The 15714-nt window shown below is 36.5% G+C and overlaps 2 protein-coding genes across 3 annotated transcripts in view; both read right to left on the bottom strand.

Annotated features, from left to right (window-relative positions):
* Positions 1-220: 220 nt before the first annotated feature.
* Positions 221-1910, bottom strand: LOC114477059 (dickkopf-related protein 1-like). The gene is made up of 4 exons (XM_028469137.1): positions 1589-1910; positions 1332-1476; positions 1007-1141; positions 221-906 (listed from the first exon to the last, which is right to left on the bottom strand). Exons 1-4 carry the CDS (start codon positions 1799-1801, stop codon positions 641-643), a joined length of 759 nt encoding a protein of 252 aa, XP_028324938.1. The 5' UTR covers positions 1802-1910; the 3' UTR covers positions 221-640.
* A 6898-nt stretch (positions 1911-8808) lies between these two features.
* Positions 8809-15714, bottom strand: part of LOC114477116 (cGMP-dependent protein kinase 1) — a 127103-nt gene continuing 120197 nt past the window's right edge. For both annotated transcript variants that reach the window (XM_028469225.1, XM_028469224.1), the window contains exons 10-18: positions 15592-15688; positions 15337-15476; positions 14440-14529; positions 14087-14228; positions 11864-12027; positions 11638-11760; positions 11483-11545; positions 11341-11407; positions 8809-9823 (exon numbers count right to left, since the gene is read on the bottom strand). In XM_028469225.1, the coding sequence (XP_028325026.1) occupies positions 9725-9823; positions 11341-11407; positions 11483-11545; positions 11638-11760; positions 11864-12027; positions 14087-14228; positions 14440-14529; positions 15337-15476; positions 15592-15688 (985 nt within the window). In that variant the 3' untranslated portion in view covers positions 8809-9724. The remainder of the gene's footprint in view (positions 9824-11340; positions 11408-11482; positions 11546-11637; positions 11761-11863; positions 12028-14086; positions 14229-14439; positions 14530-15336; positions 15477-15591; positions 15689-15714) is intronic.

The following is a 15714-nucleotide window of genomic DNA, read 5'->3' as shown; positions in this document are numbered from 1 at the left end:
CGTGTTAGACTGGAGTCCAGGGTGTAACCAGCCCTGTGCACTGAGTGAACTGGGATCGGCCCTATTCAGCATAAGCCATTATAAAAAAGGAGAGGAACGCCAAAGAACAAAGATGACAAGAGTAGTAATATTCTTAGATTACATTTATTAAAACAAATATCTTCAAATATCCTTTATAAGACTTTTATATATATATAAAAACAATACATATTTACAGGGCATGCAGCACTGTGTCTGTATAATACTGGTATTGACAGAATTCAGGTAAGTGCCACCTCCAGAATATTTACAACACAGTAATATACTGCAATAACAGCGGCAAAGAGTTCCATAAAAAGAAACCAAACTGTTCTCCATTTCCTGAAACCATTGAATGGATCTTTTCAACACTTTTGCAATGTCACTTCCTGACTTCCACCTTCTCATTTGTTAATGGGGAACTGGATCAGTCCATCTTGCACAGTTTCATCCCTCCGGACATATCACTTTTCCAGGAATCATGTCCGGGTGATGCGTTTGTGTCAGCGAGTTTAGCAGGAAAGAATGTCTCAGGTGTTGGATGACTGGGTGTGTGTATGTGTGTGTGTCAGCATCTCTCGTGCATGTGGTACTAAACGTATTGCTTTGCGGTGTGTGAGTGTCAGCGTCTTTGACAGGTGTGTAGGTTCCGGGCTGCAGTCCTGCTGACACTGTGGTCTCGTTCTCCTTTCTCTGGTCTGCAGGTCAGACCCTCGCCACAGTCACAGCGCTGGAACAGCTCCAAACCATGATTGCCTTTCCTGCGATGGCGTGTACACACCTGGCCCTCACTCAGCACAGGTTTACAGATGCGGGACCAGAAGTGCCGAGCACAGCAAAGACCCTCGGAGCAGTCTGCGGATCGGAGACACGTATCTCCTTCTTGTCCTGGGGAGAGAGAAAATCACATGAAAATTACTTTAATTAAAGATTGTCTGGTTGTTTTTCAAGGGAGATTGTTTTTGATCATCCTCAACCAGACAATTACCTTTGACAGAGTTCTGTTGATGGTTGTGGGAAGTGTGAGTTTTCTTGGCTTGATGCTCCCCAGTGACATTGTGCTTGTGCCCACCTGTGGTCTTTATTATATCTGTGCCATCCATGTCATTGGCCTGACAAACACCTGGAAAGTGCAAAAAAAAAAAAAACACAAAAAAAAAAGCATTTAAGTCACGCCTTTACCTCAGTAATCCATCCATGATGCTGATAATTAATCACACACATATTTAAAGGATAATGGCAAATAACCCAGCCTCTAGAATAACACCAGCAACCTAGTAATTAAAGTGTCAGTGATGATATGCAGTGCTTACCATTGCTGCAGCGGTTTCCTGCACAACACATGGAGTCCCTTGTGCAACGCTTCCGGATTTTACGGCATGGCAGACAGATGCCCCGAGCATCATTGCAGAATTCCTCCCCTTCACACTCTTCATCAACAGTGCAGACACCTGACTGCTGTCATGTGATAGAATAAAAGCACAGAATGTCAACAAACGCACAGCTACTACAAAGCTTAAGTTGTGCGTAAAGTTCTAGTTTTACGCACAGACTTTTACGCATCATTTACCTGCAAACTGTCCGTGGGTATTTTGTGTCCAAAGCTACCCGAGGCGGGTGTGCGCGGACTGGGAGTGACGGTGTCGGTGCCTTTGGCTCCGGGTGCACCGGGGAGGTTTTTAATGGCATTGGAGTTCATCATTGTTGGCCCTGCGTAAACCTCCCAAAGGTATCCAAACAGCGTGAGATACACAGCCAAGAAGCGGCGCGCTGACAGCATCATCACCAAAGAGGAGGAGAAAAAACAACTCCTGTTTAACTGAAGAGGGGAAAAAAGTCCAAAATGGTCCTGAATCCTCTGAGAGTTCCCTGGAAGTCTCAGCGCGATGCTGTGGAGTTTTCTCCCTCCTGGTTCTGGGATGTCCTCCTTTATACACGCGAACCTGTTTGTCTCCCCGCCCCTCGCTGTGTACTACAAAGGCGGAGGAGTGGAATTTCAGAGTCACTGTACGGGAACTCTTTATTCTCACTGCGCAGGAGACCGTGTGATTAATGATTATCTCAGTCTCCATCAGTAGATTTTAAAAAACAAAACGGACCCCATAAGACGTATAAAATGGGATTTAGTCATCACAAAATATGATTGTCTGTTTGGCATTCTTCTAAATTATATAAAATCACGCGTTTTTAAAATGCCATTGGGTGATCACAACAACTGGGATTTAGATTATACTTCATTTTATCCCGCAGTGGGGATATTTACATGGTATTGCAGCCAAAGACACAAAGAACAAGCAAGCAAGAAAGCTAAATACAAATATAGAAATGAAAATTAAGTGGGAAAAAAAATCAAATGAAAAACAGTAGATATTGGCCAAGATAACATAACAATACAAAAATATATAAATAAATAGAGTTTGCCTTTGATAAACATCACATAATATATTCCCCCCGACACAGATGGAAAAATAAATCATCAATAGAAACTAAAAATGTGTTTGTAGATCAGGATTTTAGCGAGAAATATGCATCCATGCTTAAATTGATTTTTAAAATTGATTGATTGATTTATTTTTAATACTGAGTGCCCATTCTGAGAGATGTCTTATCTGTGGAACTCATAAGGCTGCTGGTTTCATCTCATTGTTGGTGTCAAAGTTATCCTTATCATTTTCTGGAGCCACATTCTGACCAAAAAGCCAAAGCAGTTTTGTAAAGAAATAAGAATATTTTACTTATATTAATTTATCATTTTCAATCGTAAATTACTAGCCGACTTACAGTAAGTAAACTTCTGCTAAACATAGTCACAAACATCTGTAAATGAACTCCATAAAGTTAATGAAATTATGAATGTTTTTTTTTTTTCATTAATTTCATGCAAAATCATGACACAAATTAATATTGACGCAAGAACTGACTTTAACACATCCAACATTTGCTCTGCAGCATCATTAACCCTTTAGTCATTGGGGTTAGTGGTTTGAGACCCAGTGACACAACTATCATCATCTTTTATAAACATTTGATCAAAAACATTTAAGTATCATTATTCTTTCATAGATTTTTTTCCTTTGGATTCGAACCATTATTTCATAAAACTGCTTGTATGCAGATAATGTACTTCTTTGATCAGAGGTAAAACATGTTCAAAGAAATCTCCAAAAACTTCAATATTCTTACATATAAACTTGTTTTTCTGAAGTCACGTTTTTTTTTTTTTTTTTGTTGTGTTTAACCCTTAAGAAGCTGTTGGCTATCTTATTTAAAAGCTGCACAGGATTAAAGTGTTTTTCCCTTTGTAGTGGGACTTCTACACAGCGTGGGGTGAATTCATACCTGCTCATCTTTGTAGAAGCTGTTTAGTTCTCCACGTCTCTTTGACATTCAACCTGCCCCCCCTCGGCTGCGGCAGACAGTGATTGAAGTCACTCGATTAACTACTTTATTTGATCTTTCTGATTGCAAAAGGGGGGTAATTTTCCTCCAAAGTGTGCTTGATTACACCAGTGGCGGACGTCAACGTGTGGGATATGCAGAGCAGAGCAGAGCAGAAAGGCTCCGGCTGTGGAAAGTTTACCGAATTAATGGACTTCCGCTGTGAGGCCTTTCAGGACAGGCTGGCACTTGGAGATTAAACGTGACTCCTTTGCGTGCTGCTCTCTGACCCTTTCATCCTCTGATCAAATATTCCTGTTTAGAAAAACTAAGGTAGTTCAGTATCAATAAATGTTTATCCATTTTTAAATCATCAATATTTGACATTTTATTCTTGTCATCCAGTAATCTAAAAGAGTGTAATGCTTTTTCCCAGTGTCATTGAATGTCTCACAATTACATCCGAGTTTTTCATCTTTTTTTTTATATTTATATATTTTTTTTATTTCATTCATACGTTTTCAAATCTTATGGAGGTAGAATTGTGTCTTTATTATTCAATCGAAAAAAAAAAAACAAAAAAACTTTTCAATCAAAAAAACATTTTTAAAACGCAATAATTGCATTTAAACACTTTTTTTCTTTGATTGAAAATGTTTTTTTTTTAATTGAAAATATTTGTTTTTTTATTGAAGTTATTTATTTCTTTTATTGAAATTATTTCTTTTTTGATTTTTTTGATTGAATAATAAAGAAACAAATCTACTTCCGTACCATCTGAAATGCAGTGATGGGAATCATAAAGTAGGTTTATATATATATATATATATATATATGGAGAAAAAAAAATTACAATGCAATACAATACGATATACAATACTGGTGGGCCGAATGTGATGTATTAAAGGGGGAAAAGACAACAACAACAAAAAAAAAAACATTGCTTTTGAAAAATAACCATGCCTTTATTTAACTTTAACTCTGGATATACTTACATATTTACTCTGGGTTATACCTTTTCAACTTAATAAGAATATAAAAAGTAAAATAAACAATACCATTGAAAAACAAAACAATTTATTCCTATTGAAAGTGCCACTCTGTAAATAGGACACAAAAACAGACTCAATCTAAAATAAAACCAAATAATGTTGTCATCATCCCATAATTCATCTGTTGATCAAAACCAACAGATACAAACACTTCTTTATCACTTCTGACATTTCCCTTCTTAATTCCAGTAAAACAAGATAACTGACTTAATATATCCCTTTCTTCGCTGGATTTACTGTATATATATTTGTCCTATTGTTTTTATGTTACCTTGTGTGTTTAATGGGTCAAATTGTACTGCTACATGTTTTTATGTTGTTTATATTTTACTGTACCATTTACTCTAATGTGTTTCATTGTGGCGTGTATGTCTTTTATGCTCCCCCATATCTTTGCTCTCTGAATCGAACCTATTTAGGACAAATACAGTTGATTTATTGATTCAAACACATTTTCCCATCTGTGCAGAAACACGTTTTTTGTCAAATAATAAACTAGAACAGTCTACACAGTTCAGACTTAAGATGTAAAAATGTAATTTCTCAACAATATTAGAATGTGTATAATCTGGCAGCAGGGGTGGAGCAGCGATTTTAATAGTGAGAGTAGGGCAACCGTCACCTCCCAATTTAGTTTATTATATTATTTACTAAAACCATGATAAAGCTGTTATTAAGTCAGTGATACTCAACATGTGGCTCCTTGTGTCTTAATTTTAATATTTTTTCACCTAGAAAACCTTAAAGGAGAGACATTTTTAACCCCTTTTTTACCTTTTTCTTTGACCATTTTGCAACTTCCACTGTCCCATTTTTACCCCTTTTCCCCAAAATTTTAGCTTCCTTTTGCCAATAAAAATCCACGTTTTCCTGAAGTACTTTTTGACATTTGACTTGACTTTAACCCTTTTTTTGCCATCCAAATAAGCTTCCTTTTGCCCAATAAATAACACTTGTTTCTTTTTTTCCTACATTTTGCCTCTTTTTGTGCCACATTTTTACCCTTTTCCACTGTTTGCCACATTTTGGGCCCATTTTAGCTCCTCTTTGCATTACATACCACCTGTTTCCTCTTTCTTGGTCCATTTATTGCCACTCTTGACTGCTTTTGTCCCATTACAGTCACTTTTCACTCTTTTCCTGCCACGTTTTTTGCCACGTTTGGACCTTTTTATGCCACCTGTTACTAATTTATTTAATGTCACTTTATTTAAATTTTACTCATCGCCGTTAACTTTTTGTTTACCTTCTCGGAAAAGCAGCTTCGTCAAATGGCTGGTTGTGATTGGCTTGATCACCGTTCAATCCATCGAACTGGACCAATAGGTTCTCAACAACGAATCCCTCTGTAAAAAGTGAGGGGGGATGAATTTTAGTTTTTATGAAAGTGCGGGTGTCACATCCCCCACGGGTGAGACGCGCCTGTCTGGCAGCAATCGAGACCTTTGAACATTGACTACGTCTCCTGCAGTTGAAAAGAAGCTCGCCTGGGACAGATGTTGCAGTGGTGGAAAGCTATATGCTTCATCCCCCATTTGTGCCATTGACGATACATCTTGTGACATTTTAATATCACAATATGTAGCGCGATAAATCGTCCCACCTCTAGTACACATTACTTATTTATTCAAAGAAAGATTGTAGATTCATCAATGTGTCCAACTATTTAAAGAGAGCATATATTTGAGTCATTTTAAGCTTTATTCCATGAATGAATCCATGCTGGCACTTGGACGTCATCTGCCCTGGCCGTGAAAGTGATACGCGTGCGTGCGTGTTTCTGCTGACAAACACACTGGCACTTTGCTCGTTTGAATTGCTGCATATCTTTTGAAGTAGCGCTTTTATCTCCACTTTAGTAAATGTCAGTGCTGGTAAGGTGAGCCCCTTTGATGCACTTTGATCCTCTTTGATCTTGTTAAAGTGTCACCCTGTTGTTATGGCTGAAGCCATTTGCCTGTCCCCACAAATAGATTTGTTGTGCGAAAAACAAGGAGACCAGAGAGGATGAATCATCTGCACTTACCTCTAAGTGGATCACATTAACTCTTAAGACTGATCATTACATCAGGGAAACCTGACTGAACCGAAACTCTGGAGTCGGGATACATTAAAAGCTCATTAGTGGCTCCCCCTTGTGGCAGCACCTGTGAAAGCACAGACTTAAATAAAATAAAATAAAAAAAGAATAACAAGAGAGAGACTCAAACCACTCAAAAGTATTGTTTTTACTTTATAATTTCAAAAATCTTACAGGTGGCACTGCAAAAATTATTTTACAGCAGAAAAACAACATACTATAACACAAGGCAGACATCAGGTAACTTTGCAGAAGGCGGTCAGAAAAAAACATAAAATAAAAAAAAAATATCCAAACCCTTTTTTTTTTTTTTTCAAAAGTGGTACATACGTAAGGCTTTGTGACAAACACAACCTGCTTTTTAACATCGTAAAATACACAGTATATCTACAAATTTCATTTGTTTTTCTTTTCCTATACTATGTTGCTCGTTGTCAACAAAATCGCATAATAAAGAAATGCCAGTTTGCCTAACTCTGTGGGGTGAAGAGAGTTTGCAGACTCATACGACTCTATTTCAACATAAAAAGCGTGGTGATAAATCCCGAAGCACTATGGGTGATGTTGTTTTATTACAGATTGTCTCTAGTGAATATTATGACTTTCTTTTTAATACATATTTGAAAGTTATTTCAAGCTGCAAATCATCCTTGCCATCTCCGAGTGCTCAGATCATGATGGATGTAATGATGCTCACTGTGGTAAAGATATGATTTGCTACTTTGGATCCCTTTAGACATTTAGGAGAGAAGCATGTCATTGCAGCCAGAAACAAAAACAAAGCAAAACAGATCAAATATGTTGAGATAAATCAAATTCAGATTTTTGTGAGCTATTAAAGAATTAGCAATTTTTGTGGTGATTAATGTATTTATTCGATATAACAAAGATTGAAAAGCAGCCATTTTAAAGGACACATGTTTTTGAGGTGTATTAGTGTTCATGCAGCATTGAAAAGGTCTCGATGTTGAATCTTTTATGCCGTTCAATTAAGGCACTTACATACCACCATCATTTTAACGCTCTGGTTTCTGGATGTGATGAGCGACGAGCTCGGTGACAGCACAAGTTTTTTCACAAAATAGAACTTTTGTCTTTTGCTTGTTTGTCTTTACGAAATATTTTCACACGGTGCTAAGTCAAGATTAGCCTCAAGATATAAGGAACGTAGTCACGTGAAGCCTCTAAGGAGAACAGAGGATTGATACGGATAAAAAAAAAACTAAGTCAAACCGACTGGAAACACTGACTCCTCAAGTTCACCGAGTTACTAAGGTCTCCACGATTCAACGGAATGACGTCAAAATACATTAAAAACACAATACAAAAACAATACCCAGCACTAGTGTCTCATTATCGCTACCATAATTCATCAACAGCACCAAAGACATTGAAACCATGTTCACAGTTATGTCAGAGCTGTACAGGAGCAAACGGATGATTGTTTGAATTGAGTAAATGAATGGAATGAATGTCATTTGTGTGAAAATACAACTAAAGACAAATTTAGCAAGAAACACAATCGGGGAAGCTTTATGAAAGAAAAGTGACTTAAAAAGAGGCTTAACATGAGCTAAAATTAGAGGCAGGGTTGGGGTCAATTGTAATTGTAATTGATTATAAATTACAATTACGCAATACAATAAATTCATTTATTTAATTGCAATAACAAAACATGCATCGCTGTCTTAAAAAGACTGCACTTCTTGTAGTGTTGACCTCTGACAGCATGTGCAAAGAAAAAAAAATTATGACGTAAATATAACTGTAATTGTAATAATAAAAAATGCTGATGTGATACTCATAATTAATTGTAAAATTAATTATGATGAAAAATTATAAAAAATTGTCATTTATAATTCAACGCAAAACTGAGGAACCATGTTACACGGTTATTAAAATGTGTTATATCAAGCTTTCCCATGTTTCACCGTTTAAAAAACATTGAAATCTAGGGGTATAGTGACACAAAAAATGCCCACACCAAAAATAGTCAAACCTATATTTTAATTGATTAGGAAGCATAACAAGATAACCAATAAATAGCAAATAACTTAGACAATAGATACATGTATTTAGTGTATTTTACAGCTGATTTAGGATGCGTTATCATAACAGATGCTAACAGAAAGCTAACACAAGAGGAAGGTTAACTTTTATTAGATTATTTATTTCAGGCTCCATTATTGTGATTAATTGTAATTTAACTTTAGTAATTGGGAATGTAATTTTAATTGATTTTCGAAGAGTTTAGAAATCATTGTAATTTAATTTTAATTGGTTAAAATGCTGGTCACTGTAATCATAAGTGAATTGTAGTTGAACATGGGTAATTAAAAATGTAAATATAACTGAAAAATGTCATTGACCCCAACCCTGATTAGAGGTGAATGGACTTGAGTGCATATTGATACTTACTTTTTCTTAGAAACAATAAATGATGGTTTTATATGTGTGCCGGCATATGATCTATTAATTTTTAGAATAGGGCACTTTAGGAGTCACGTCTCCCTTCACAGACTGCACAGTGTTTGTGCTTTTCACGATAGAATAATTTCACATGTGTTACAAGTCTACTTGGTGTTTGTGTTCAGTGTGACAGTGGAGCTTGTAAATTCAAATACGCCGTTGTCCCGCTGCACTACATACTGTTCGTCATACGTAGGTTAAACAGATAAATCTGACATTCATCTTAGTCTTAAGCACTTAACGTCTGTGTTTCCTGCAGACTGTCGTGTACACCGAATATATCAGAGAAGCAAATCATCAGTTTTGCACTCTGAGAAAGCCCTCAAAGGCTCACCTTACTCTTGAAGTTTCCAAGCATTTAGCATCCATCCATCATTCTGGGTGTACTGTTATCTCGTGTGTGTGTGTGTGTGTGTGTGTGTGTGTGCGCGTTTGTAGCCCTGCACTTTCTCTGCCTTTTTTTTGTTTTTGTTTTTTTGACCCGAGTGTAAGACAACACTGAAGAAAAGCTTCAGCGTTCCCGTTAAAAATGCTTGATCCACAGCCACAGTGTAATAAAGGCATATCGGTGACCCAGAGGGCTTGACCATCCATTCCTTCCTCCTCTCTTTCATTTTGCAGTTGTTTTTTCCCATGATGCCCGTATGTTCCCCTAGATGGCCTCCAAGCCATCACAAGCCAACAAAAAGAAGAGTTTCTTTTGGTTTGAATGTGTTACTGTTGGACGTTAAAAATCAATGTCCCAGCCAGAGTTGTCATCAGGAGGAGGGTCTTCATTGTCCTCCGGGAAGCTGTCAAAGTTACTTGTGTCAGTTGCTGATGTCACCTGTGTGCGAAAGCACATTTCATCACAAATAGTGAAATACATGAACATGATAACAATCCGTGTACTGTTTGTTCTTTGGTGATTCCGTTTTAAAAGCAAATCAAAATAACAAATAAACAGTGTGATTATTGTGTTTCACTGACTTAAAACCATACGGAAAAATCAAAAACCAGACAAGTAGCGTTTTTTTTGTTTTAAAATTAAATATTATGTTTGTGTGATATTTGGGTATTTATGGGAAAACTATGGATGAGACCTTGGTGTTTTAAGCTCACCACGCAGACGGGACCCACAGACGGGGGCAGAGTTTTACTCTGCTGCGTTTGATAAAATGATCTTATAGCATGTTGTCCACCTCATATCGATGGTGTAATTTCTGTGTGGTGAGATTAAAACATGAAACTTGCGTCCATAGTTTCCCCGTAAATATCCAAATATCACACAAACAGAAGATTTAATTTTAAAACATAAAAACGCTATTCATCTGGTTTTTGATTTTTCTGTGTTCCTGCTTTGGCTTTGATTCACTAAAACAAAATAACCACAATGTTTATTTGTTATTTTGATTTGGTTTTAAAAACAGAATAACCGAATAATGAACGGTCCACGGATTGACAAGCAGCGTTTTTCAGTTTTAAAATTAAATCTTGTTCTGTTTGTGTGATATTTGGATAATTACAGGAAAACTAGAACGAGAGCTTCATGTTTTGATCACCACACAGTGGGGACCCACAGACGGGGGCGGACTCTTTCTCCCAGACAAAAAAAGGAGCAACGCATAGGTCACACAACTGATGAACTGGTGAACTGAAACGTTATTAATACATAAATGAATCGAAACAAAAACTTGAATGTTACGAAAAGCATGCACATGATTTGTGATTAAAGGAAGCAGAGGTGATGTAATGAATCTACTGGTGCTCCTTGTTTCTTGTGATCAACATTAGTGGCTCACGGTACTAAAACAAGCAAAAACAAGTTCTAACATCTATTGTTTTTCACACCAGCCTCACAGTCAATAGTAAGTCATCAGTTTATTTGGATACTATTTGGATTTTAACACAACAAAACATAAACGTGAGCAACTTTTTACGAGCTGAAACATCCACAGACAGCATGAAAACAGGAGCAGAATAAGAAAACTGCTGAAATAAATCTTAAACAGTCCTATTGTTTGCAGAGACCTGGTCCAGGACCTGAGGAGGGAAACCAGGTCCTGTTTGCTCTGACAGAATGTGACGTGCTCAAGCTCTCGCCCTAATTTTCCTGTAAATATCCAAATATCTCACAAACAAAACAAGATTTTGCCATTAATATTTCAATTTTAAAACAGGAAAAACGCTGCTTATCTCGGGCTTTTGTAGTTTCTGTATTTCTGTTTTGGTTTTAAGTCAGTAAAACAAAATAACCACACCGTTTATTTGTTAGTTTTGATTTAGTTTTAAAGCAGAATGACTAAAGAACAAACAGTACACGGATTGATAACACTTCTGTGAATAACTATGTTGTTTACTTACATTGGGAATAATAGGAGGCGTCAATGTCCCCTTCTTTAATCCCTCCCAGTTAAAGCCCTCAAACCACCTAAAAGAAAACACAAGTGTTCTACTCAAACACACTGATTCTGCAATAAAACACTTCTCACTGTCACTTTCTTACTTGTGCTTTTGAATGTCTTTGACACCATTTTTCAAGTTTCCCAGTCGTTCCGAAGGATTATCCCTGTAGTGGTAACAGGAAAGCTTTTGATGATCCAGCACTCTCAGACCACTTAAAAGTCTATCAGTCAAACTGCTCGAGGCATCAGCACATACCTGCATAGCTTTTTGATTAGGTTGGCAGCATTTTTGGTAATTTTCTTTGGAAATTCAATCATGTCAATGCCTCTCAGGATGATGTTGTAAGTTTTCATCGGATCAGGGCCAGAGAATGGAGGACTACAAAACAAAAGACAAGAGAAAAGTTTATGGTAAATAAAATTCACAATTTCCCACAATAGAAATCCTGAAACAATTGGGGCGTGCCCAAGCTTGTGTGTACCTGCCAGTCAATAGCTCAAACATGAGAATTCCTAGAGACCAGTAGTCTGCTGAGATGTCGTGGCCTTTGTTCAGGATGATCTCTGGTGCTACATACTCCGGCGTTCCACAGAAAGTCCAAGTTTTCTTTCCAAACCCAATTTTTTTGGCAAAACCAAAGTCAACCTGAAAAAAAAAAACAGAGTTTGTGGTTTTACATTTTTCTTGGAATACAAACTGATCATAAATCCACATCCTGTGTTTACACAGTGATTTCAGCTGCTGATAGTATCTGATTGCTACAAACTGGTTCCAATATATATAAAAAAAACGATTTTTATTTTACAAATTTGAGTTAAGAATAAAAAAAAATGTAATTTTTTTTTAAACATTTTTCTTTTTCCCACCACAGTTTTTTCAGACTTTTACGCATTCCGATGTGAGCCAGAACCCTCTTTGTTTACATTTGTTTACCCTTTGAGTAGGCTATATGTGTGCCACCGGCATGTTCAATGTTTTATTCACACTATGCTGAGATGCTTAGGGAAGAGTTTATTATTTTTTTTAATATTATATGTTATAAAATATGCAGTTATCTGATTTCTTAATCAGAAAATTTAAGCTACTGTGAAGTTGCTGTTGCACCTTTGCTTAAACCTGGTTTAAAGCTTGAAATTTCATTTCCTTTTTATTTTGGGATTGTTCTATGCATTTTAACTCTTGAGGACAATCACAGCAATAAAGTTGCACTTTTGACAATATATCTGCAGTCATTTTAAGTGCATTGAAAAACCAAAACAAAAAAATCAAATCAAAACTCGAATTTTTCTTTAAAAAAATCGGGGATTTTTTTTTAGGCAAAATCGTCTAGCCCTAGTTTGAGCATACATCGGTGATATTAACCATTGTTAAGCTTTACTAGTACTCTACTGGTACTCAATGCAGTGCACGAGTAGACTATACCAGTAAAGCAAAAAGAGTCACTAGTAGTACTAGTAAGCATTATATGTTAATAAGGGGTGGGGAAAACTAGTTCCAGCTTGTCATTGGCTTTCCAAAGTATTACAACCAATCAGGGACCTGGATTTGGTTATAATCCCTCCTACTTCATTTGCATTAGGTCTACTAGTACTACCAGTTGACTAAAAACGATCTATTTGTACTACTAAGTTTAAGTGTACTATAGTAATCGTAAACAAACACTTTGTCTTACTAGTAAAGGTTGTTTTGTGCACTAGTGCGAGAGGAGACCACACTAGTAAAGCAAAATATAGTTTTGTGTTACTAGTAGTACTAGTAGACTTGAAATATGTTACGGGTAAAAACTCTAGCTTTACTGGTAGTAGTAGTAACGGCTAGTCTACTCGTACATTAACCAAAATTTAAAACATGTACTTAAACTTTGAGCACTAGTAGAGCTTAACTATGGTTGATAATACTGATTAGGGATGTTCTGAAAATTTAATCGCAGTACTTCTTTTATTTATCCTCATCCAGAAGTGTTGGCGGTGGGCGGAATCTGCTACTACTTTCTTTCTGGCCGCTATCTACTCTTAAACATGTTCATAAATGATTCCTTACCCCTTTAGCACCGAAAGAATATCTGTAATATTACGTGAATATCTGTTAAAGTCACGTTTTTCTATTAGCTGTCTGCTAGCGCATAGCATCTCTTCTTCACTGCAATAATATCTGCATGCCAACCGACCACTGGGTTACCAGCGCCCTCTGCTGGTCCAAACAAATATCTGATGTAAATACAGTGCAGACTTTTTTTTTTTTTTTTTAATAGTTTAATTGTTAAGGCACAAAATATATTTTCAGTTACACTTTTAAAAAGAAAAATAACTATTATGTTGTTTTGCATTGTTTGCTATAGAACCAGAATTTAAATTAATAGGCTTCTTCTTCATTTGTATTATTTATTTCGTTCAAGATTTATTTTTAGTTAAATTGCATTGTTTTGAATAGTTTATCAAGGGATTCTTTTGACAATGAAATACAAAAGGAAAATAATACAGTATTTTCTAGTTTTATTTCCCCAAAAAAATAAAGGAATATTTTTCAGTCATCATTTGTCCACAGTGAGAGAATCGTATCGTGAACCCAGTATCGTAAATCGAATCGTATCGGGAGTTGAGTGAATCGTTACATCCCTAATACTGATGTAAAATAAATGTTGAAACTGAATATCATGGTGCATGAAGTAATAAATGGAAAGATAAAGGTTGTTTCTTTCTCTTACCAGTTTAGCATAGCCCCTGTGGTCCAATATAAGGTTCTCTGGTTTAAGGTCTCTGTAGATGATTCCTTTGGAGTGCAGGTAAGCAAACGCTTCCACCACACAGGCAGTGTAGAACCTAGTGGTTGCGTCCTCAAACGAACCCCTGGAAACATAAGAAAGTTGCACCGTTGTTTATCCATTAAACATTGCTCTGTAAATGCTTGAATATATCGAGTAATTCAAGCAATGTCAAATGAGAATGTAATCTGGTAATCAATAGACTATAGTTAATTAAATTAAGCTATAACAAGGTTTAGGTATAAAAGTACTAATAAAGCCCTCTTTAAGACAAATTAACGCAAAATCAATCTTACCGATCTCGAAGAATGGTCCACAATTCTCCTCCTAAACACGCTTCCATTAACATATAGAGGTACTTGCTGTCCTTGAAAGTTCTATAGAGTCTGAAAACACATCAGAGAAGTAGATTTTTAGATATATTTTAATAGAAAAATCTATAGATAAACCAAGTAAAGAAAAAGGCAACATGTGCCCAAAAAGTACTTTTTAAAATTCCAATCAGGAGACAAGCAAAGCAAAGCCAAGTTTTCCCCCTTTTCAAAGAATGTCAGGAACATATCTCCCACCTGGCAGACATTTTGAGGTTTGCACTCATCTTTTCATTCACTATTCTTGTATACCAACATACAACCACCTGCAAAAACCCTTCTCCATCTACCTTTTCCAAGTTTACTTCGTTACCAGCTTCAAGTTTTCCAGTGTGCAATACACAGTCACTCTTAAATTGGATGACATTGAAAAAAAATGAATGTAGACACACTCATGTGCTGCCAACACATGGCATCTTCCTTTTTTGTCATTTCCCTTTTCCTGCCTGGTTTTAATCTCTTAGATTTGAGCCATTTGGTCATGAATGGTTTTCTTGGACTTGGAAAGGCAGAATCTTGGGAGTCACTTTGCCACATTTATTCCCCTGAAACTTTATGCTCAGCAACTTTGTTTTGCAACTTTTATTTTCACAAAGTACCACAGGTAAACGTAGTTTGGTTCTACTGAAAATAATTGAAAAGTGTTCAATTAGAAAAGTACAAACAAACAGTGAAATAGTGATAGTGGAATAATTTGCTGTTTAATAAAAGAAGGGGCTCTTTGGAACCTTGTGTAATAATTTCCTGATTCTCAAGACCTGAGTTGTATATACTCCAAATGACTTGTTTTTCCTTATAAGGAAGCTTCTCTGTGGGGTATACCTAACAATGAAGTCAGAGTGGGCCTCTTGCATGATGAGTTTCTCTGAACGGATGTGCTCCTGCTGTCTCGTGTCAACAATGTGTCTCTTCTTCAAAATCTTCATTGCAAAGGTTTTACTTTCATCGCTCTTGAGCTGAACCTTAAGTGAAAAGAAAAGCCAGGAGACTTAAACACAAAGTCTGGTTATTCCTTTTTCAACACAAATGGCTGAAGAAGAGCGATTGTCTTAAGGGTCACGATCAAATATCTCATACCAGCTCCACTCGTCCAAAGCCTCCAACTCCCAGTGTGTCGATGATGTTGAAGTCTGCGAGATTGAGATTGAAGAAAAATGCATTTTCTGCTTCATATCTGTAGTAGCGCCAGGAGCGGGAAAA

Source organism: Gouania willdenowi, chromosome 15 (assembly GCF_900634775.1).
Source record: "Gouania willdenowi chromosome 15, fGouWil2.1, whole genome shotgun sequence".
Classification (NCBI taxonomy): Eukaryota; Metazoa; Chordata; class Actinopteri; order Blenniiformes; family Gobiesocidae; genus Gouania; species Gouania willdenowi.
This window is presented reverse-complemented; position numbering and strand designations above follow the sequence as displayed.

Bases quoted from the DNA above. Each gene is read 5' to 3' on its own strand.
- LOC114477059 (XM_028469137.1), bottom strand. From the start codon at position 1,801: ATGATGCTGTCAGCGCGCCGCTTCTTGGCTGTGTATCTCACGCTGTTT. The intron at 1,142-1,331 runs GTAAGCACTGCA...TGCACTTTCCAG, and splicing joins AGGAAACCGCTGCAGCAATG to GTGTTTGTCAGGCCAATGAC. The intron at 907-1,006 runs GTAATTGTCTGG...CTCTCTCCCCAG, and splicing joins TCAACAGAACTCTGTCAAAG to GACAAGAAGGAGATACGTGT.